Below are 23747 nucleotides of genomic sequence, written 5' to 3' on the forward strand. Positions count from 1 at the left end.
CAGGAGGCTGAGGCAGGAGAATCGCTTGAGTTTGGGAGGCAGAGGTTGCAGTGAGCTGAGATCGCGCCACTGCACTCCAGCCTGGGGGACAGAGCGAGACTCTGTCTCAAAAAAAAAAAAAAATTGTTCTACTTTATTGTTGTTGTTGTTAATCTCTTACTGTGACTAATTTGTAAACTAAATTACATTACAGATACGTATGTGTAGGAAAAACATGGCATATACAGGATCCAATACTAGCTTTGGTTTCAGGCATCCATGCAGTGTCTTGGGACGTATCCCCTGAGGATGACAGGAGGCTACTGTATTTTTTTTTTTCTTTTAGACAGAGTCTCCCTCTGTCACCCAGGGTGGAGTGCAGTGGCGCGATCTCAGCTCACTGCAACCTCTGCCTCCTGCGTTCAAGCAATTCTTGTGCCTCAGCCTCCCGAGTAGCTGGGATTTTAGGCATGTGTTACCACGCCTGGCTAATTTTTGTATTTTTAGTAGAGATGGGGTTTCACCATGTTGGCCAGGCTGGTCTTGAACTCCTGGCCTCAGGTGATCCACCTGCCTCAGCCTCCCAAAATGCTGGAATTACAGGCGTGAGCCACCACGCCTGGCCTGCTACTGTAATTTTTCTTTCAGCCGAATGAGTTTAAGACGTCGTCGTTGGAGCCCTGAGGAAGGCCGCATGAGAGAGAAGGGTAGGCTGAGATTACCAGAGTTCTCTGTCTTTTGGGAGGAGCCAGGCCCTCTGATCTCAGAGTGGCAGCCTGTCTCTCCTGCCCAACATGCAGTGGACGGGGTCTGTGAAGGTAAGGTTAGGAACTGGATGGACATCCAGCAAGCTCAGGCAGCGCAGCCTTGTGCCTGGTGTGGCCCTGGAACTCTCTGTCCCCTTTGCAGACTACGCATCCACTCTGCCTCTGAGGACTGAGCCTTGGAGGGTCCCAGTTTGTCAATGAACAGGGCTGCTCCTGCTGCTTCCATTGCCTGAGGCCTGGAGCCTCCGTCTAGGTGGGGGATGAGCGCAGCTGCCTAAAGTCACAACCACATGCACAACCCGCCCTCCTTCCCAGGAGGTGCCAGTAAGCGGTTTGAGGCCGGCATGCTTCTGAAGAAGTGGTGAGCTGGGCTCCTGTGCTGGCCGTCATTATCCCGATGCTATGAGCCCACGGCAGGGCTGCACCTTCCCCGCGATCTGCTTCAGCCAGTGGGATGTGCACAGGGAATGCCTGTCACTCCTGGGCAGAGGTCTTTAGGAGCCAGTGAGCTACTTGCCATACACCCTTCCCTTTGCCACAAGTGACTGGCGGTGCCCCAGAGAGTGGTAGGTCTGTCAGCCTGAGTCCCTCAGTGAGGACAGCGTGGTATAGAGCCCTCACCAACCAGCGAGGGACATGCAGTGGGATGGAGAAATAAGCGCCCTTTGGCGCAGTGGCTCACGCCTGTAAACCCAGCACTTTGGGAGGCCGAGGAGGGCGGATCACTTGAGGTCAGGAGTTCCGAGACCGGCCTGGCCAACATGGTGAAACCCTGTCTCTACTAAAAATACAAAAAAATTAGCCGGGTGTCGTGGTGCACACCTGTAATCCCAGCTACTCGGGAGGCTGAGGCAGGAGAATCGCTTGAGCCTGGAAGGCGGAGGTTGCAGTGAGCTGAGATCGCGCCCCTGGGATCTGGGAGACAGAGCGAGACTCTGTCTTTAAAATAAATAAATAAAAATAAACCTTTGATGTTTGAAGCCACTGAGATTTGGGGGTTGTCACCACAGCAGAGCAGCCTCAGTAGCCTGCACCTGGGACGTCTCCCATGCACCCAGCACAGACCCAGGCAGCCACATTTTCTGAGCACCCAGTAGTAGCTGGGTGTTCTCTCAGGGACTGCCCCCTGTTGAATTTCCATCACGAGGCAATGGAAAAATACCGACGGTTGGTTGCGTAAACAGACCCTAGGAAAAAAAAAGACACAGGCAATGACAGCACCTCTATGCCCAGAGGGAGGAGAAATTCATTATTTACACAAGTCATATTGAGCTAAACCTCCAAGGGTTTCCATCCATGGTTACTAACGACAGTTAACATGTTTTTTGAGTACCTGCTGTGTACTGGGATCTGATCTAAACTCTACTTGTTTGAATTCATTGAATCTTTTTTTTTTTTTGAAATGGAATCTCACTCTGTTGCCCAGGCTGGAGTGCAGTGGTGCGATCTCGGCTCACTACAACCTCCGCCTCCTGGGTTCCAGCGATTCTCATGCCTCAGCCTCCCGAGTAGCTGGGATTACAGGTGTACACCACCTCACCTGGCTAATTTTTTGTATTTTTAGTAGAGACGGGGTTTTGCCATGTTGCCTAGGCTGGTCTTGAACTTCTGGCCTCAAGTGATCCACCCACCTCGGCCTCCGAAAGTGCTGGGATTATAGGCATGAGGCACCACGCCGGGCCTCATTTAATCTAGAAGGTGGGTAGTGTTATCCCCATTTCACACATGGAGAAATAGATAAACAAAAAAGTTAAGTAACTTACCTGAGATCACAGTGCTAGGATTCAAACCCCAGAGCGAACCCACTCTCTTTAGCATCTAGGCAGTGGGGTCAGGCTAGGTAAATGTATTTACATTAAAATGATCGTCATGTCCAGAGTGTGACAAACTGGTGTAACCTGGTCATAGTGTGAATGAAAGGATGTTTATAGGAGTTGTGGCTGGACGTGTTGGGCAGACTGTGAAGGGTCTTGCATGCCAGGCTGAGGGGATTGGACTGTCTCCTGTAGACAGTGGGGTTTGGAGGACTGGGGCCTTGGGACTGTAGCTGACGGTGTGGATGCTGGATTGGAGGAAGGGTGTTCCAGGAGGCAGGAGGCTGTAAAACAGCCTGGAGAGATGGTGGGGCCAGACCCAGTTCAGGGCAGGGTAGGGGACTCCAGCCCACCAGCCGCTGCTTTTCCCCACCACACACTCCCTGCCTCTGGGCCTTGACCCCGTCCACATCATGTGTATGTGGCTTTCATGTTCTCTACTTTTCTCTTCTTTTTTTTTTTTTGAGACTTTTTGAGAGTCTTCCTCTGTTGCCCAGGCTGGAGTGCAATGGTGCGATCTTTGCTCACTGTAACCTCCACCTCCTGGGTTTAAGCAATTCTCCTGCCTCAGCCTCCTGAGTAGCTGGGTTTACAGGTGCCCACCACCACACCCGGCTAATTTTTGTATTTTTAATAGAGACGGGGTTTCACCATGTTGGCCAGGCTGGTCTCAAACTCCTGACCTCAGGTGATCCGCCCGCCTCAGCCTTCCAAAGTGCTGGGATTACAGGCATGAGCCACTGCGCCCGGCCTATTTTTCTCTTCTTCTGAAGTGGACTGAAAGCTCCTTGAGAGCAGGTGCCCAGGTGTCCTCTGCCCTGTCCTCCTGCACCTTAGCTCATGCCAAGGGCCATGTTTGGAGTGTCCTCCTTGCGGGGCAGAATCCTTCTCCTTGTCCAAGGCCCAGACCAAATGCCATCTGCCCGCTGCACAGGGCCTCCCTGGTGACACATACGCCATCGGATTACAACTGCAGGGGAGGCCAGGACCCGGCTCAACATTTGTTCTTGGCACGGCCTGTTGGCCCCAGAGCCCCTGGCCTCTGCCTGTTACAGGGTGCCCTGCCCTGCCTAGTGTCAGAGCCTGTGCAGATCTTCCTTTCCTGTCCATCCTGGGCTCCTTGAGTGCAGAGACCACCCTGTTGACCCTACTGCTCTGCTAGGGGATTTGTATAGCACATGGCGGGCCCTCAGGAGAGAGGGTCCCACCTGGCCTCTCCCCTCAGCCACGGGTAGATGGACGGGCCACGTCTTTGGAAGTGGGATAGTCCTGATATATACAGATGCTCAGTTGCGTGACTCATCAAACATTAAGCAAACCTTGTTTTTTTCATTAAAAAACAATTAGTCCTGACTTCGAGCTAATGGCCGGATACAGCTCAGCAGTCAGCAGATGTGGTCCTCAGGCTGAGATAATGAAGATGAGCGCGATCATCTCTCATGCCTGCCTAGAGCTTTACCAGGCTCAGAGCCCATTCACACCCGCTGTCCCGACTAACCCCAGAAAGCCCCGTAAAGCAGGTAGGGCAAGTGTTCTTGGCTGTAATTTTGTGGAGGAAGAAGCAGACCCAGAGGTTCAGCTACCAGCCCGAGTCCATACAGCCGGCATCTAGCATACACGGGTCCATACAGCCGGCATCTAGCATATATGGGTCCATACAGCCGGCATCTAGCATATATGGGTCCACACAGCCGGCATCTAGCATATATGGGTCCATACAGCCGGCATCTAGCATATATGGGTCCATACAGCCGGCATCTAGCATATATGGGTCCATACAGCCGGCATCTAGCATATATGGGTCCATACAGCCGGCATCTAGCATATAGGGTCCACACAGCCGGCATCTAGCATACACGGGTCCACACAGCCGGCATCTAGCATACATGGGTCCATACAGCCGGCATCTAGCATACACGGGTCCATACAGCCGGCATCTAGCATACACGGGTCCATACAGCCGGCATCTAGCATACACGGGTCCATACAGCCGGCATCTAGCATACACGGGTCCATACAGCCGGCATCTAGCATACACGGGTCCATACAGCCGGCATCTAGCATATATGGGTCCATACAGCCGGCATCTAGCATATATGGGTCCATACAGCCGGCATCTAGCATATATGGGTCCATACAGCCGGCATCTAGCATGCGCGGGCCTCTTCCATCCAAGGTCCAGGTTCTGCCCACCTGCTGACCCTCCATTGGCCCTCGTCCCTCTTGTTCCCAGTCCCTGCCCTAGAACACAGCTCTGCAGAGCGGGGCTCCAGCGTTCTGTGCTGACTGGGTGTCTGACCCCTCCCCGGCTCAGACTTCAAGCTCCAGCGACTTCTGGAGGGTGCTGACCCTCTCGCAGACCCCTGCCCTCCACGGGAGCTGGTCTTTTAGACTCATGTGGGCACCCGGTGACACGAACACAGAGACAAAATGCAGAAAGGAGGTCATTTTTCTTTTTTTTTTTTAATTTTAATTTTTTGAGATGGAGTCTTGCTCTTGTTGTCCAGGCTGGAGTGCAATGGCGTGATCTCGGCTCACTGCAACCTCTGCCTCCTGGGTTCAAGTGATTCTCCTGCCTCAGCCTCCCCAGTAGCTGGGATTACAGGCGTGCACCACCACGCCCGGCTAATTTTGTATTTTTAGTAGAGACGGGGTTTCTCCATGTTGGCCAGGCTGGTCTCGAACTCCCGACCTCAGGCGATCCACCCACCTCGGCCTCCCAAAGTGCTGGGATTACGGGCGTGAGCCACCAAGCCTGGCTGGGGCTCAAATCTTGAGAGGAACCCAGGTGAGTGAAGAAAAGAATTTTGTCTCCGATGGCCAGTGTCAAGAGCTCAGCTTAATGTCAAGAGCTCAGCTTAAATCAATGTGCCCCCTAGTGGTAACACTAACAGAAAACTGCCACCATTAGCGATGGTGGCGGTGTTTAGCATCTGTCATTCCAGACTTGGCCCAGCCGCTGGCTGGCGCGTCCGCAGACGCTTTCCTGAGCTGCCTCTCGCTCCCATCAAACCTGAACTTAGAAAAACACCCTCCCTCCCAGAAGTCATTAAAACTTTTCTACTCACAAGGAGTTTTAATGGATACATCATTACATAAATGCAAGAACATCCTGTTTCAAATGATGACCCAGAAAACCACACTGATGGCAGTGATGGCCAGCCCTGAGGTCTTGTCCCCACCACCATGTCGAGAGTTTTAGTAGAATCATTCGGTGAAGGTGCTGTTCAGATAAAGCCGAAAACCACGCCAACAAACATTTCCTGAGTGCTGCTTTGAGCAAGGTGCAGGCTAGGTTCAGAGAGGGGCGGGCAGGCACGAGAGCCTCATTTATCTCGCCCTGGAGCCGCTTAAATCTGCAAAGCAAGACAAGAAAATCATGACGTTAAATGTCCATACAAGATTTAGAAAGCTCCAGACGAGACTAGTAGAGCTGTCACTGTCCTTCAGCAGGTGCGTAGCCTGTCTGTGCTTCTTTCCTTATCAGTAAAACGGGGACAAAATTGCACTCGCCTCATGAACTCTTAGTGAGGTCTGATGAGATAGTGCATATAAAGTGCTCATGCCAACACCCAGGACGTTATACGCACTCAACACATATTCACAGCCATTACTGTTGTCATCATTGTGGCCATGAGTGCTGTGCCCGCTGCCATAGGGAGCGCATTGGTTGAAGTTCCTGTAGGAGTTTAGAAGTGAGCACTTCTGGAGCTGGGTGTGGTAGCTCATGTCTGTAATCCCAGCATGTTGGGAGACTGAGGTGGGGGGATCACGTGAACTCAGGAATTTGAGACCAGCCCGGCAAGATGGCGAGACTCTGTTGCTACAAAAATAAAATAAAATAAAAAATAAAAAATCCAGGCGTGGTGGTGCACACCTGTAGCCCCAGCTACTTGGGAGGTTGAGGCAGGAGGATCCTTTGAGTCCAGGAGGTTGAGGCTGCAGTGAGCTATGATTGTGCGTCACTGCACTCCAGCCTGGGTGACGATGCAAGATACCACCTCTTTAAAAACAAAAAGTGAGAAATGAGCTCTTTATGCTGGGGCCTGTGGGAGAAGGTGGGATTTGAGCATCCCTAGGGCTCACCTCGCACCTGAAGATGGATTAAACGGGGTACTGGGATGGAGGAGGTGGGGGAAAGGGTGGAGTCAGCACATTTAGTGTGGCTGGGAAGGGTTGTGCCCAGGTGACAGAAGGTGGGTCACGGTGGGAGAGGAGACTGGGTCTGCAGGCTCAGGGTGCGGGGGTGGGGCGTTGCTCAGCAGTGGGGACCCCTGAGAGGCAAGGGGGCCTGATCAGGATGAGCTTCCAGGACTGTTGATCTGGAGGTAAGGGGTTGTGGGAGGTTGGACCAGGGAAAGGAGGCACTTCTGGTCGTTGAGGTGAGAAGAAGGGGCTCCCAGGTAGAGGAGGGATAGACAGAAGCCACAGAAACAGCCCAGGGAGGGCCGAGGAGGAGAGGTTGGAGGTCACAAAGGGCAATGGGTTTGGTGGCCAGAAGGAAGTTGGTGCCTTTCCAGGCAGGGACTGCTGCAGGGAGGGGGAGGGGAGCGAATGTGGAGGGAACAGGAGCCCATCCTGGGTTATGCCGGGGGGAGGGGCTTGTGGGCTTCACCTGCAGATTCAGGGAAGCAGGGATGGAGCTCAGGGGAGAGGGCTGGGTGGACTCTGGATGAAGCAGTCGCTGACTTGGACACATCAGACAGGTTCTTGGGACGGGCCGGGCGAAGGTCTCCAAGGACAGTGGTGGAGCCAGAGAAGATAAGGCTGCGGATGGGGTCCTTAGACCCCCATGTGTGGGGAATGGCAAGAAGAGGAGAGTAGCCAAGGAGTCCCGGCAGGAGCGGCCAGGGCAAGAGGAGGGCCGGGACTTCCCCTGCAGGCCTCCGAGCAGCACGGTGCCCTGTAGACTGCGGTGATACTGTTAGCACCAAGGGTTCTGTTAACAAAGATGACAGGACACATTTAGTGATGTGTGCTGGGTTCACTGGAGATGGTGCTGTGTTTTTTTTTGTTTGTTTGTTTTTTGTTTTGAGACGGAGTCTCACTCTGTAGCCCAGGCTGGAGTACAATGGTGCGATCTCAGCTCACTGCAACCTCTGCCTCCTGGGTTCAAGTGATTCTCGTGCCTCAGCCTCCAGAGTAGCTGGGACTACAGGCGTGCACCACCACGCCCAGCTAATTTTTTGTATTTTCAGTAGAGACAGGGTTCTACTATGTTGGCCAGGCTGGTCTTGAACTCCTGACCTCAGACAGTCCGCCCACTTCTGCCTCCCAAAGTGCTAGGATTACAGGCTTGAGCCACCGCGCCCGGCTCCGTGCTGTCTTTACTGGAGGCAGAAATCACTTCGGAGGCTAAGGCAGTGGTTCTGGAGAAGTGCGACCCTCCCCTTTCCCGGCCGTTGCTCTATCCCACATCGTTAGAAGGAAATGATTCCAGAGGACTAGAGAGTTGAGAGGTCACCACCGCTGAGTCTTTTACATATGACAGATCCCACTTCTGGATCTATATGTGCCCAAAAGAATGGAAAGCAGGGACAGGACCAGATATTTGCACACTCATGTTCATAGCAGCACTAGTCACTATGGCCGAAGGTGGAAGCAAGCCAAGTGTTCATGGGCTGGTGAATGGATGAGCAAAATGTGGTCCATCCACCCCGTGCCCCAGTGGAATATTATTCAGCCTTAAAAGGGAAGGAGGGCTGGGCGTGGAGGCTCATGCCTGTAATCCCAACACTTTGGGAGGCTGAGGCAGGTGAATCACAAGGTCAGGAGATCGAGACCCGCCTGGCCAACATGGTGAAACCCCGTTTCTACTAAAAATACAAAAATTAGTTGGGCATGGTGGCATGCATCTGTAATCCCAACTACTCAGGAGGCTGAGGCAGAAGAATTGATTGAACCGGGGAGGCAGAGGTTGCAGTGAGCTGAGATCACGCCATTGCACTGTAGCCTGGGGGACAGAGTGAGACTTCATCTCAAAAAAAAAAAAGAAAAAAAAAAGGGAAGGAAATTCTGTCACAGGCTACAACACGGATGAACCTTGAGGAAATTATGCTAAGTGAAAGAAGCCAGTCACAAAAAGACAAATACTGTCTGATTCCTGCCCAGAGGACTCCCAGAATAGTTAAATTCATAAAGACAGGAAGTTGAATGGTGGTCATTAGGGGTTTGGGGTCGGGAAGGGGAGTTAGCGTTTAATGGGTGCAGGGTTTCAGTTTGGGGTGATGAAAAAGTTCTGTGCATGGATGATGCTGATGGTTGTACAATAATGTGAATGTGTTCAATGCCAGTGAACAGTACAGTTAAAAATGGTTGATATGATGTGGGGCGCGGTGGCTCATGCCTGTAATCCCAGCACTTTGGGAGGCCGAGGTGAGTGGATCACGCGGTCAGGAGTTCAAGATCAACCTGGCCAAGATGGTGAAACCCCGTGTCTACTAAAAATACAAAAATTAGCTGGGTGTGGTGGCTCGTGCCTGTAATCCCAGCTACTCCGGAGGCTGAAGCAGGAGAATTGCTTGAACCTGGAGGCAGAGGCTGCAGTGAGCCGAGATTGCACCACTACACTCCAGCCTGAGTGACAGAATGAGACTCTGTGGTTACAGAGTCTCATTCTGTCACTCTCATTCTGTCAAAGTGCTGTGGTTACAGGCATGAGCCACCGCGCCCGGCTTTTTGCCACAATTTATAAACAAGAATGAATTCTAACGTTCATATTAATTGAAGCTAACATGACACACATAGCATAAACATGTCTAAGCGGCCAGGCGCGGTGGCTCACACCTATAATCCCAGCACTTTGGGAGGCCTAGGCAGGTGGATCACTTGAGGTCAGGAGTTTGCGAACAGGCCTGACCAACATGGTGAAACCCGGCCTCTACTAAAAACACGAAAATTAGCCAGGCATGGTGGCACGTGCCTGTAATCCCAGCTACTTGGGAGGCTGAGGCAGGAGGATCGCTTGAACCTGGGAGGCAGAGGTTGCAGTGAGCCGAGATTGCGCCATTGCACTCCAGCCTGGGAGACAGAGCGAGACTCCATCTCAAAAAAACAAAAAAAAAAAAGTGCCTAAGTGAGGGGTATGGTGGGGTGTGGCATGGTGGGACGGGCCTGGCTTTTATGCCTAGACCAACAGTGCGGACTGGGCAATTATCTAATTATCGGGTGTCTAATTGCCCAGCATCACACATTTCTCACCTGTAAAATGGGTGACAGTCTCTGCCCTCCCACTGCCCAGGGTTGCTTCCCGGCCTGCGAGAGCAGGTTTGGGAAAGCTCTTTGTCAACTGTTGTGCAGGATTGATGGGGTGGCCACACTTCAGTGCCTTGACTCAGGGGTCAGAGCTTTCAAGCGATCCCAGGCAGGGCTACGAGGGCGTCTCCGGCACTGGCTGCTCATTCCAGGCTGGGCCAGCCCCACGGCTTGTTGGCGTCCTGCGGGCAGCTGCTGTGATGGTTTCTGCAGAGCATTTGGGCCGCAGCCTGGATGCATACCTAGACCTCGCTGTTCTTCTCAGCCAGGGTCTGGGAGAGAATGAAACCTATCGTTCTAGTTATCTGCTGTATGTGACTCTCTCCTGTGCGTTTCTCTCTTGTGGGTCTTCTCTCCTGTGCATTTAGGGTGGTACGAAGGGAAGTGAGAAAATAGACACTGGTGGCCGGGCGCGGTGGCTCACACCTGGAATCCCAGCGCTTTGGGAGGCCGAGGCAGGTGGATGACGAGGTCAGGAGTTCAAGACCGTCCTGGCCAACATGGCGAAACCCCGACTCTACTAAAAATACAGCAATTAGCTGGGCGCAATGGCAGGTGCCTGCAATTGCAGCTGTTTGGGAGGCTGAGGCAGGAGAATCGCTTAAACCTGGGAGGCGGAGGTTGCAGTGAGCTGAGATCGCGCCATTGCACTCCAGCCTGGGCGACAGAGTGAGACTCCATCTCAAAAAAAAAAAAAGGAAATAGACACTCATAGTTATCTGTGTTTTGTGGTTCCCTGAGGAACCCCCAGTTGAGAAGAAAGGCTGGGACCTGGCTGACCCAGAAGCCCCCCTCGACGCCAACGCCTACTCCAGGTTTGGGGACCCAGGAACGAGAGGCCTAGGAGAGTTGGGGACTAGTTCAAGGTTGCTCCGACTCTCAAAACAAGTCCCTAATGCCAGGCCAGGACTGCGTGGCGAGCGGCACGACCCTCCATTCCTTCTTTATTTTGAAAACGGAACAGTTACAGGACGCTAGTTTTGACGTCGCTGGCTGCGAATGTGCATTTGTGGAGCCGTTTCCCAGACCTCCGGGCGCAGGAGCCACAGGTTTGGGAGGCCGAGCAGCACCCTCCTTCCCTGAGAGCTGAGGTTGCAGCTCTGGCTGGCTCTGGTAAGTGCTCTGCAGCCCTGGCATGGCTGGAGGAGGGGCAGCGGCTAAGTGGTTTCTGAAAAAGGGCAAAAATGATGGGAAAAGCTTTGGGATCCTCTGGGAATCAAAGCCGCAGCAAAGGCAGCTGCTTGCATCGCTGGAAGCGTTTTTTCCTTGAGTGCCGAAGGGCACCCACAGCCCACTCCTGCCAGTGCAGGGCAGCTGCTGCCAGGCCGGGCCCGGGACCCCACGGAGGCAGAGAGACCACTCTTCTCCCACACGAGCCCAGCTCTCCCTTCGAGTAGCAACCGCCTTCGAGCTCACGAGCACCCGTGGGCCTGGGGTGTGCCTGCGTCTAGCTGGTGAGTCCCTTTCTTTGTTTGATGGCCAATGCGGACGTTAGCTTTTAGGCTGGCATAGTGAGTGGCCAAAAGCTGGGCCCTGCCACTTTCCAGCTGTGCGACTGTGGGCAGGTCCACTCGCCTCTCTGTGCCCCAGTTACCTCATCTGAAAACGGGGGGTAGTAACAGTGGCTGCCTCAAAGGTGGTCGTGAGGCTGAAGCGAACTTGTGGTGCCCTCAGCCTGGCTCCTGGGAAGCACCTGGGAGGTGAGAGCGGAGGCTGTTGTTACCGGGGTTTGTTCTTCTTGCTCCTGCACCAGCCATCCTCAGGGGAGGAGGCTGCAGCTGCTGCTGAGGTTGCTGGTGTGTGGCCGGAGGTTTTCAGCGCGTCGCCCTCTCTGTGGGGTGGACGAGCGCAGGGCCGGGAAGCAGGCACGCTGGGTCCTTGTGCTGCTGTCCTATCTCTTTGTTCTTCACCCCTGGGTTGGGAAGCCCGCAGCCTACTGCCTCCCTTTGAGAGAAGGGGCTATTGAGAATAATCTGGCTGGGTCCTGGGCCAGCGTCTCCCAGCTTCCAGAAAGTCCCCAGTGGCGAGCGGGAGGTGCTCCCAAGAACTTGGATGGATGGATGGATGGATACTTTGGGCAGAGAGGGGAGCAGGGGAGCCACACCCCAGGTTGTCTCACCTGCACTGGGGAGAGAAGGGATCCTTCCCCCAGAGGGTGGGCAGTATCTGTTCTGGCTTTAGAGTTGAGAAAGACTCAGATCATACCAGGTATCTGTGGGCAGAATCGATTTTTTTAGGATTGTCCTTTAGTCCACATTGATGAGTTTGTGAATCTTGTGTAAACCAGAATCACCATCTCCATCACACAGCCAACACTCGTTTGCCTAAATCACGGTAGAAGTTCCCCTGATCACTGTAAAATGTTTTGCGGTGACAGGTGCATCACCACGGGCTCAGGTGCAGGGTACACTCCGGGCCTGGCAGTGGAGGGCTGTCCTGACCCTCTTCTCCGGCCCAGCCCAGGGCACATGACCCCTCGGTTCCTGTCCCACCCCGTTCCCTGGAAGAAGCTTGGTTTCCAGTAGGGAATCAGGTGTGCAGTATAGACTCAGCGTTTGTCGACTGACTGAATGATAGCACAATCCAGGCTGCTTCCTGTTGGCTGGGTTTGGTTGGACTGGGACCGGTCAGAGGAAGAGGCAACGCCGCTGACAATGTTGCTGAAAGGTTCACGGGAGGCTCCGGCTGACAGGTGCTCTCTTGCTGGGCTGCCTAACAAGCAGCCCCTATTCTTATTCTTAGCTTCTTCTTGGAGACCACAGACATCCCCGGGACAGCCAGGCGTGGGTATGGCCTGGGTCTTACTCACACTGCATTTTGGGGTTCCTGAGCTGCTTGTCTGAGCGGGAGGTGCTTCAGGTTCAGGTCTTACGCCTAGCCCCGAGGGTGAGAGGGCCTATTCTGATTGGCCCCCAGGCCCTGCTGTGGAGTCTGGGTCTGAGTTGAACAGCTGAGAATGAGCCCCAGACCTCCAGCATGGTGGTGGAGCATTGCAGATGCCCTGGAGCCAGCCTGCCTGGGGTCAAGTCCGGGTTCCGTCTCTGACTGTGTGACCTCGGGGACGTGCCATAACTGCTCTGACTGTGTGACCTCGGGGACGTGCCATAACTGCTCTGTGCCTTGGTCTCCTCATCGGTGAACTATTTCCCTCTTAGGGATGTTGTGGGAATTCAGTGGGTGAAGGAATGCGAGTCCTGAGAACCATGTTTGCTTTGTGCACATGCTCAGACGCATCAATGATTCTGATTCTCATTTGCTTCTGGTGCCTTTTAAGCGCTGTCAGGCTGTCTGCACTGTGAACGGTCCTTGACGGGGTGTTATCTTCAGAAAGCAAAGCCTAGCACCCGGCCCCCCAGGCTTCCAAAGCTACGCATGGCTTCCCACCATCCAGGCAACCATGTTGGCTTTCAGTTCCTTAGAGCTAAGGCTGACAGCCACATGGTTCTGACCCGGCCGCCTGTCTTCCTGTCCCACTGACTTCCTCTTCTTCAGCTGCTCTAGGCTTCCCTGTCTGTCTGCAGGCCCTAGCCCAGCTCTGTTCCCTTTCCAGGCTCAGCTCATCCATCACCAACTGCCATTGAGCCCTCTTCAGCACGCTGCCCCCTCCTGCAGTCCCTCTGCCCAGCCAGTACCTGGGTTCTGTCTCAGCGGGGGGCTGACTCCTCTCTGTGCCCCCAGCGCAGGCCTGGACTCCAAGGAGGAGGACTCAGTAGATGGGTATTGAGTGATGAGATGAGGGAATCGGCTTTCTGTGGCCAGGAGCACTCCTGCTGCAGGGGGTCCACCTGATGGGTGAGTCAGAGAAAGACTCAGTCCTGTTGAGAGTGGATCAGCAGGCAGGGAGATGGCCAGCAGCCAGCCGTCTGTCCTGTTCACAGCCTGTGGGTGGAGTGGTGAGGCTGCCTCTGCGTTTTCATGGATCTGGGCTTCAGAACATAGCTGGTTTACGGCCATGGCCCAGCTGTGAACTCTGGAGTTTCACTGCCTGAATTTTCACTTGAAAATGCAGGACTTGGGAGTCTCTCTGAGCTATTCTGGCTTGGGAGATTGCCTGATTATATATTTCAAAAAAAAGAAAATGCAGGACTTGAGAAGCCTCTCATTCCTGCTGTGGCTGTTTTCCAGAATCTAGCCGCCGCTGGAACAGTCATCTCCCTAACTTCCTACGGAAATGGGAATTAGAAGGGTCTGATTGCTCTTATTTCCCCACTCATGACCAGATGACCAGTGCAGCTTCTTTTTTTGAGACACAGTTTCACTCTGTCGCCCAGGCTGGAGTACAGTAGCACAGTCTCAGCTCACTGTAACCTCCACCTCCCGGGTTCAATCAATTCTCCTGCCTCAGCCTCCTGAGTAGCTGGGATTACAGGCGCCCGACGCCATACCTGACTAATTTTTGTAATTTTTTAGTAGAGACGTGATTTCACCATGTTGGCCAGGCTGGTCTCGAACTCCTGACCTCAGGTGATCCCCTGCCTTGGCCTCCCAAAGTGCTGGGATTACAGGTGTGAGCCACCACACCCAGCCCAGTACAGCTTCTTCATAAGGAGATGGATCAGGCAAGGTCCCTGCCCAGGAGGAGGTCACAGGGTGCGGGAGAGATAAATCAGTGACAGATAGCAATTGCTAGACCACATGGTGGGCTGTGTGGGACGGACGGTCAATGGGCTGGGCCACTGTGCAGAGGACGGCGAGGAACATGACCAGGGCAGGGATCTGGGGGCTTCATGGAGGAGGCGGCATCAGTGCTGGATCCTGAGGGGAAGTAGCATCTGAGTGGTGGTAGGACTTTTGCAAGGGTAGAAGGAGGAAAACGCCCTTAGGTGGAGACCCGATGGGAATAGAGGCTATGGGAGGGATGTATGGGCCAGCCCTGGGTGCCAGGGAGTGGGGATGCCCAGACAGAGGGAGGGGAAGCATGGGGATAGGGCAGGATGGGAGTGGAAAATAGCATCAGTTCATGTGTCCAACTACACATGCTGCTGCCAGTGGCCAACTGATCTCTAGGTGTTTAGGCCTGGAAGACCCACCAGCTCCAAATCACTTAAAGCCTAAACGTTCCCCGTCTCTACTAAAAATACAAACATTAGCCAGATATGGTGGTGGGCGCCTGTAATCCCAGCTACTCGGGAGGCTGAGGGAGGAGAATCGCTTGAACCCAGGAGGTGGAGGTTGCAATGAGCAGAGATTGCCCCATTGCACTCTAGTCTGGGCGACAGGATGAGATACCGTCTCAAAACCTAAATGTTCAAGGCCAGGGTGCTTGACAGATGCTGATTCCTCAAAATGACAAAAAGCACAAAATCCAAAATCTCGTATAAGCTCAGTGGCTGTGGCAGCGAGGTTGAAGAGCAAAGGCAGGCCGGGCATCTGGCTGATGGTGTGTGGACCCGTGGCACAGCAGGGCCCCGCAGTGCAGTGTGGGTGTAGGGTGTGCCAGTCTCTGCCCCTCACCGTATTCCAGGGACACAGTCTGCTTGGCTCTTCTGGACTGAGCCATCCTCATCACTGAGATCCTCCCTGAATTTAGCCCACGACGGTCACCCCAGCCGTTTTCCTTGTTCTGTGTGGGGAGGGAGGCAGCGCGGTGGTTATCAACCTCACCCTGCAGAGGAGGCACCTGAGGCCCAGAGAGGAGGAGGGATGGGTCTAACCCAGAACCACAGATGGCTCTGAGCCGGGGGCCTGTCCACCCTCCCAGGCCGACATCAGTGGCCGCAGGACTGCCTGGGTGCTGCTAGGTCTGCTCACCTCTGGGGCCTCTGGGGTGAGAGGTTCAGTCCTGGAAACGCTTCAGTTCTAGGGGGCTGGGGGCAGCAGCAAGTTGGGGTTTTGGGGTACCCTGCTTCACAGGGCCCTTGGCGAGGAGGGCAGGTGGGGTCTAAGGATAAGCAGTCCTTACATTGGGAGTCAACCCTGGCGTGGCGGCTATTGCAGGTTGCACACTGGGCCACAGAGGATCCAGCAAGGATGAAGAAATGGAGCAGCACAGACTCGGGGGCGGCTGCGGACCCACTCCAACAGGACACCTGCCCAGACCCCCTAGATGGAGACCCTAACTCCAGGCCACCTCCAGCCAAGCCCCAGCTCTCCATGGCCAAGAGCCGCACCCGGCTCTTTGGGAAGGGTGACTCGGAGGAGGCTTTCCCAGTGGATTGCCCTCACGAGGAAGGTGAGCTGGACTCCTGCCCGACCATCACAGTCAGCCCTGTTATCATCATCCAGAGGCCAGGAGACGGCCCCACTGGTGCCAGGTAAGTCTGCGTCTGGAGCCCCCCTCCCTGCTACGAGCCCAGCTGGCCATGGAGATGCCACAGGGTGGTCTAGCTTCTGGGCTAAATGTCACAAAGCCAGGGGGCTCGTGAGCCTTAGGGGTGGTCTGGTCCAGCGTCCTTCCTCATGTGACCTCGTGGGATGTGCAGTCACGGGGGCTGGTGTCTGTGCTGGGTCTGTGTGTCCACGCCTGCAATGCCTACCCACCACACACACTTGGACTTGAAGTCTAAAAGCTCAAGGGCAGGAGGCTTTTAGAGAGCACAGCACAGCTCCAATGAGCTGCAAGGCAGGGCAGGGAGGGCCCCAGGCTGGCTGACTTCTGGGGAGTGTGAGGCCACCTTTTCCCTTAGAGGGGCTGTCTACACCCCTGCCTCCACCTCCCTCCATTCCTACCAGGCTCCTGCCTCCCGAGCTCCCGAGCAGGGAGAGAAGCCAGTGGTCTGGGAGTAGCCGGGTGACTTTCTAGATGGTGTCTGTAGACAGGGTGGGGACAGAATGGGGACACATGCTCCCCACTGTCCCTGTTACATTGGTTTTCTGGACAGTCACCTAGACTGAGGGGCAGCTTTTTTATCATCTTTCCCCCTTTTGGTTTGCCTTGGGGTTTAGTCGTGTTCCCTTGACAAGCTCTGAAGGCCTCAGGGCTGAGGGGAGGCCAGGGTATGAGACGAGGGTGTTTTCTGGCCTGCAGGCTGCTGTCCCAGGACTCTGTCGCCGCCAGCACCGAGAAGACTCTCAGGCTCTATGATCGCAGGAGTATCTTTGAAGCCGTTGCTCAGAATAACTGCCAGGATCTGGAGAGCCTGCTGCTCTTCCTGCAGAAGAGCAAGAAGCACCTCACGGACAACGAGTTCAAAGGTGGCCCCAGCGCTGGGCTCCGGGGAGGGCCCCAGCCCTGGCCTGCCCTGACTCTCCCTTTGTCTTTCAGACCCTGAGACAGGGAAGACCTGTCTGCTGAAAGCCATGCTCAACCTGCACGACGGGCAGAACGACACCATCCCCCTGCTCCTGGACATCGCGCGGCAGACGGACAGCCTGAAGGAGTTTGTCAACGCCAGCTACACGGACAGCTACTACAAGGGTGAGGAGGGCGGCGGGGCCGGGCAAGGCTCAGCCTGCAGCACCGGGAACCAGGAGAGCATGGTTGTCCCTGGGCCTCCTTGCTCCTCTGGGATCCTTACTCCCTGTCCCAGCCACTGCGTTGGTGGCTCCCAATCCTAGGGGGTCCCTGCCTCTCCCATCTGCTGGCTTGATTTCTCCTGGTCCTGGGGGTCCCTGCCTCCCCCATCTGATGTCTCCTCTCTTGACCCTGGGAAATCCCTGTCTCCCCCTGCTGACTGGATGGTCCCTGTCCCTGGAAGTCGCAGCCTTTCTCTCTGCTGCTGTTCCTTGCCCCTGGGGCAATTTTGATCCTCTGGCTTCCAACCCGTTATTTCCTGTTCCCAGGGGTCTCCTGTCTCAGGACCTCACTGGGACCCCTCGGGGGACCCTGGCCTGGCCTCCTGCAGTGGGGGGGTCCTCCAGGCACTTTCTGCCCAGTTCCTCCTGCAGCAGCTGCTGCCTGCCCAGAGCCCTTCCTCAGCACCTGTCCCGGCAGCCCCAGGGGACTGTGACCTGAAGCCAACAGTGCGCGTCCTCTGTAGGCCAGACAGCGCTGCACATCGCCATCGAGAGGCGCAACATGGCCCTGGTGACCCTCCTGGTGGAGAACGGAGCAGACGTCCAGGCTGCGGCCCATGGGGACTTCTTTAAGAAAACCAAAGGGCGGCCTGGATTCTACTTCGGTAGGGAGACAATGTGGCAGACCCTGATCTTTTTGGCTTTTGCTAAGGGGAGGTTTGGGCAGAGACAGAGGGAGTTGGAGGCCGGTGGTTCAGGGGCCGGCTGGATCTCACTCCTGAGGCCCACCTGGGCCCTGTGTTCGTGCAGGTGAACTGCCCCTGTCCCTGGCCGCGTGCACTAACCAGCTGGGCATCGTGAAGTTCCTGCTGCAGAACTCCTGGCAGCCGGCCGACATCAGTGCCAGGGATTCGGTGGGCAACACGGTGCTGCACGCCCTGGTGGAGGTGGCCGACAACACGGCCGACAACACCAAGTTTGTGACGAGCATGTACAATGAGATTCTGATCCTGGGGGCCAAACTGCACCCGACGCTGAAGCTGGAGGAGCTCACCAACAAGAAGGGAATGACGCCGCTGGCTCTGGCCGCCGGGACCGGGAAGATCGGGGTAAGAGGGGGCTTCGGCTCAGGCTGGTGCGGTGCGGGGATGGTGGCATGGGAGAGGACTGCCTGACTCACTGCGGGAGCCTGGCGTCACTATCTGTGTGTGCGGGACTCCGATTCTGTCATACCAGCCTGTAGGGCTGTTAGAATAAGTCTGAGAAATTGGGAGCCGCAGGGCAGAACCCTGCATGGCCAACGTGCCATTTTGGATTTCCAGCTCTGAGTATCAGCAGCAAGACACGGGGTGGGGTGGGGTGCTGGGCAATGGGGGAGGGACTGCCTAGGGTGGAACAGAAGAAAAGCTGTTGGGCTGGGCGCGGTGACTCACTCTTGTAATCCCAGCATTTTGGGAGGCCGACGTGGGTGGATCACCTGAGGTTAGGAGTTTGAGACCAGCCTGACCAACCTGGTGAAACCTCTACTAAATATACAAAAATTAGCCAGGCATGGTGGCAGGTGCCTATAATTCCAGCTACTCAGGAGGCTGAGGCACAAGCATCACTTGAATTTGGGAGGCGGAGGTGGCAGTGAGCTGAGATTTCGCCACTGCACTCTAGCCTGTGTGACAGAGCAAGACTCTGTCTCAAAAAAAAAAAGAAAAGAAAAAGAGAAAAGCTGTTGGTGTTTTTCCATGGCAGGCAGGAGCATGGCAGGCAGGAGCTTTAGGTAACAAGGCTGGTGGCTCCAGCTCCCAGCTCCAGCTGGTGGCTCCTGGTGACAGGCCTCCAACTCCTGGCCTCAAGTGATCCTCCCACCTCAGCCTCCCAAGTAGCTGGGATTACAGGCATGAGCCACCCCATCTGGCTCTCATTTCTTGCATTCTCTTTATTTCTTTCTGGCTTGAGGTTATCGAGAATGGACCACCACTGTCCTTCATGGTGAGATGGTAGAGCTGGGGTCTTGCTGTGAGGGGATGGTGGGCCTGATATGGTGCAGGTAGTATCCGAGGCAGCTGGCTGGTTGACTTTTTTTTTTTGAGATCTGGTTTCGCTCTTGTTGCCCAGGCTGGAGTGCAGTGGCACAATCTCGGCTCACTGCAACCTCTGCCTCGAAGGTTCAAGTGATTCTCCTGTCTCAGCCTCCCAAGTAGCTGGGATTACAGGCACACGCCACCATGCCCGGCTAATTTTTTTTGTATTTTCAGGAGAAACAGGATTTTGCTATGTTGGCCAGGCTGGTCTCAAAATCCTGACCTCAGGTGATCCACCTGTCTTAGCCTCCCAAAGTGCTGGGATTACAGGCGTGAGCCACCATGCCCGGTCGGCTGGTTGATCTCGATGGTGGTCAGGAGTGGGTGGAGACTCGCCTGGGGCTTGGGTGGGGCCACCAGCTGAGCTGGGAAGCAGAGCTGGTTGTTGAGGTACTGTCTGAGGCGGAGCCTGGGGCTGGCCTCTGACGGGCTCTTGCTCCCCGGTGGCAGGTCTTGGCCTATATTCTCCAGCGGGAGATCCAGGAGCCTGAGTGCAGGCACCTGTCCAGGAAGTTCACCGAGTGGGCCTACGGGCCCGTGCACTCCTCGCTGTACGACCTGTCCTGCATCGACACCTGCGAGAAGAACTCGGTGCTGGAGGTGATCGCCTACAGCAGCAGCGACACCCCTGTGAGTGGCTGGGCCACAGCCAGGGAGGGCCTCAGGGCCTCTGCACCCCAGCCCCAATCGCAGCCCCTGGTCCAGCTCCAGCTGGCTTCTCATGAGTGAAAGCCTGCTGCCCCCCAGCCCAGGCCCTGCAGCCTCACGTCCCCATTCATGCCCACTGACTTTTCCCTGAGCATAGCAACCATACATGATTATCATCCCGTAAAAACAGAAACGTTTCAGAGGTGCATAGACAAAAGGACCTTCCTTTTATACTATTTAAAAATGCACAGTTTCATTTTGTTTACATAAATGGGATCAGATTATACACAATGTACAACCATTTTTTTTTTCACTTGATGGCAGGGCTTGTGGATTTTTCTTTTCTTTTTTTTTTTTTTGAGACGAAGTTTTGCCCTTGTTACTCAGGCTGGAGTGAAATGGTGCCATCCTGGCTCACTGCAACCTCCATCTCCCAGGTTCAAGCGATTCTCCTCGAATCCCAAGTGGCTGGGATTACAGGCACGCGCCACCACACCTGGCTAACTTTTTGTATTTAATAGAGATGGAGTTTCTCCATGTTGGTCAGGCTGGTCTCGAACTCCTGACCTCAGGTGATCCGCCCTCCTTGGCTTCCCAAAGTGCTGGGATTACAGGTGCGAACCACTGCGCCAGGACAAGAATTTATTTTTGTGTAGGTGTGAAGTAGGCATCTTACTTAAATATTTTGGCTCCAAATGAATGTCTTCGTGTTACTTGGTGAGTAATCCATCCTGCCACGCCGTTTGGAAAGGCCACCTTACCTGTCCCTTCTTTCTAAGGTGATGCTCTGAGCTCCTAAGGCAGACTTGGGGGCCGGAGTCTGTGCCATCAGCAGTGAGCGGCTTCCACGACGTCTCACCGGTCAGAGGTTGCCTTTACAGGAGCCGAGTCTGGGGCTGGGAGAGGCCTGGTCTGCTCTGCCCCCCCTGGGCTGCCATCCTGAACCTGGGCCTCCAACTCAGAGTGCTGGATACAAGCGTTCCCAGACGAGTGGCCCAGATAGGAGGTGGCCTCAACAAGGACTGCAGTATTTGACCTGGGGGAGAGGCTCTGGGACCACCACTGACATCTTCATGTCTCTGAAGGCTCTCAGGGACAAGGAGTGTGGACTTGTCCTGGGGACCCTAGGGCAGAGCCAGGACCACTAGTGGAAAGGAGAGAAGACCAAAGAAGAGGTATTCCCTACAGGCAGTGAGCCTCCATAGCCTCTTGAGGCAGGAAGGGGTTTCCCATCCCCAGAGGTATTCAAGAAGACACTGATCAGGAACCTCTCTGAGGGAGCTTAAGTTTGGGGTGGGGGTTGGACTCGATGGCCTGAGGGAGGCTGGGATGATCTGATTTTGCTCATCAGTCTCAGGGATACTTGAACTTATTTTTATTTTATTTTATTTTATTTTATGTTGTTTTATGTTGTTTTATTTTATTTTATGTTATTTTATATTTTGAGACAGAGTGTCGCTCTGTCACCCAGGCTGGAGTGCAGTGGCGTGATCTCAGCTCACTGCAACCTCTGCCTCCTGGGGCTCAAGCAGTTCTCCCGCCTCAGCCTCCCAAGTAGCTGGGATTACAGGCACCTGCCACCATGCCTGGCTGATTTTTGTATTTTTTGTAGAGAAAGAGTTTCACCATGTTGGCCAAGCTGGTCTTGAACTCCTGACCGCAAGTGATCCACCCGCCTCGGCCTCCCAAAGTGTTGAGATTACAGGCGTGAGCCACTATACCCGGCCTATTTGAACTTTATCAAAATCTCTGGATATGATACATTTGCCCCAAAGCATACTTGTAATGATGGCATGAGGCACTGGGCCCTCCTGGGGAGGAAGGGCCTCCTAGTTCCCTGCCGCCCTGCCTGACCCAGGGCTGGAAATGTGAGAAGTGAGGACCCAGAGGCTCTTTCCTGCCTGCCCTCAGCCCCTCATGCCCAGGCTCTTCCTAAGCCAACGACTTCCCATTCCTGTGGGCTCTCGGGAGTGAGTTATTAGAGACGGTGGGTATAGACTGTTGGGCAGTGCTGTGGGCCATTAAGTGAGCACTTAAGAGCCTGTCCACTTTCACCCCATTCACTGCACCTTTGGGGACACTGAGGCCAAGAGGGCAGGTCCCTCCGGGAGCCGCGGCAGTGCTGGGACCAGCCCCAGGCTCTGGCTGCCGGCTGGCTCAGACCTCCCGTCTCACCTGCTCCGTGGGCTGAGGACTGTGCGGGCCACATGGCTGTGAGGGGCACCACGGGCTGGCGTGGGGGTGCGAGGAGTTCCTGCTGCAGGAGGGAACCTCACTTCTCTCCGCTCCCCCTAGAATCGCCATGACATGCTCTTGGTGGAGCCGCTGAACCGACTCCTGCAGGACAAGTGGGACAGATTCGTCAAGCGCATCTTCTACTTCAACTTCTTGATCTACTGCCTGTACATGATCATCTTCACCATGGCTGCCTACTACAGGCCCGTGGATGGCTTGGTGCGGCCAGAGGCTCAGGCCTCGTGGGCGAGGCTGCGGGTGATGGGGAAGGGGTGTGGGCGTTCCGGAGAGGCCTCCTCAACCCCAGGCCCAGGCTCTGCCCTGGACTCCTTCCCGGCTTGCGGGAGCGATGGATGGAGAACCTGGAGAACCTTGTATCCCTGCGCCCATCTCCCCTGCCTCAGGCTGTATGGGCGACGCGCCCCCTTCCCGCTTCTCAGTCCCTCTCCTTTAGCCTTGAGGTCCTGTGGGGCTGAGTGTGTGGTGACTCAGGTCCCTGATTGCAGATGGGGGTGTACTTGGTTAGAAAGCATGCAGGGGCCGGGCTTGGTGGCTCACGCCTGTAATCCCAGCACTTTGGGAGGCCGAGGCGGGCAGTTCACCTGAGGTCTGGAGTTCGAGACCAGCCTGACCAACATGGTGAAACCCCATCTCTACTAAAAATACAAAATTAGCCAGGTGTGGTGGTGCCTGCCTGTAATCCCAGCTACTCAGGAGTCTGAGGCAGGAGAATCGCTTAAACCTGGGAGGCAGAGGTTGCAATGAGCTGAGATGGCACCACTGCACTCCAGCCTGGTCAACAAGAGTGAAACTGTGTCTCAAAAAAAAAAAAAAAAAAAAGAAAGAAAAAGAAATCACGCAGAAATCTGGGCTCGGGACAGGGTTCACCTCTGGCCTGGGGGTCCCCAGGGATGTGGGCTGGTGTAAGCCCAGAGCCCATCATCATCCTGCTTGCCTGCCCTCTTTTATTCACCCACTTGCTCATTATTCATTCCCTGGATTTAGACTTTTGAGCAGCTCTGTGCCAGGCCCTGGGCCATCCATCAAATTAGCCTGAGACCAGATTTTTCCTCTGCCAAGAGCCAAGACCTCATCGAACTTCTGGACTTAGTCCTTCGTGTTGGATACCCAGGGCACTTAATTTGCTGCTTTGGTTTCCAGGGCACTTTACAAGTTTACTTACTTAATTTTTTTTTTTTTTTTTGAGACGGAGTCTCGCTCCATCACCCAGGCTGGAGTGCAGTGGCGCGATCTCAGCTCACTGCAACCTCCACCTCCCGAGTTCAAGTGACTCTTCTGCCTCAGCCTCCCGAGTAGCTGGGACTACAGGCACCCACCAACATGCCCAGCTTATTTTTATATTTTTAGTAGAGATGGGATTTCACCATATTGGCCAGGCTAGTCTTGAACTCCTGACCTCAAGTGATCGCCTGCCTCGGCCTCCCGAAGTGCTGGGATTATAGGTGTGAGCCACTGTGCCCGGCTGCACATTTACTTTAAAAACTCAACTTCATAATTGCATGAAACCCGATTTCTCTCCACCTATTAAGGCCACATAATGACTTCCTTTTTTTTTTTTT

At 54.7% G+C, this 23747-nt stretch overlaps 1 protein-coding gene and 1 long non-coding RNA gene across 5 annotated transcripts in view; one reads left to right on the forward strand and one right to left on the reverse strand.

The window, feature by feature from the left end:
• The window catches only part of LOC115831575, a 3747-nt gene extending 1575 nt beyond the window's left edge, over positions 1–2172 (reverse strand). Inside the window, exon 1 of the long non-coding RNA XR_004027104.1 lies at positions 1713–2172. This is a non-coding gene — a long non-coding RNA (uncharacterized LOC115831575). The remainder of the gene's footprint in view (positions 1–1712) is intronic.
• TRPV1 (transient receptor potential cation channel subfamily V member 1) overlaps positions 1–23747 on the forward strand; it is a 43391-nt gene that overhangs the window by 2039 nt on the left and 17605 nt on the right. The window contains exons 1-8 of one of the 4 annotated variants that reach the window (XM_003277837.3): positions 11047–11268; positions 15752–16068; positions 16782–16948; positions 17019–17171; positions 17734–17874; positions 18020–18318; positions 19735–19914; positions 22228–22386. In XM_003277837.3, the coding sequence (XP_003277885.2) occupies positions 15785–16068; positions 16782–16948; positions 17019–17171; positions 17734–17874; positions 18020–18318; positions 19735–19914; positions 22228–22386 (1383 nt within the window). In that variant the 5' untranslated portion in view covers positions 11047–11268; positions 15752–15784. Of the gene's footprint in view, positions 1–11046; positions 11269–15751; positions 16069–16781; positions 16949–17018; positions 17172–17733; positions 17875–18019; positions 18319–19159; positions 19193–19734; positions 19915–22227; positions 22387–23747 lie in introns of those variants that run through there. The other 3 variants (XM_030800718.1, XM_030800716.1, XM_030800719.1) reach the window with 3 other exon arrangements.

This window comes from Nomascus leucogenys, chromosome 19 (genome assembly GCF_006542625.1).
Source record: "Nomascus leucogenys isolate Asia chromosome 19, Asia_NLE_v1, whole genome shotgun sequence".
Classification (NCBI taxonomy): domain Eukaryota; kingdom Metazoa; phylum Chordata; class Mammalia; order Primates; family Hylobatidae; genus Nomascus; species Nomascus leucogenys.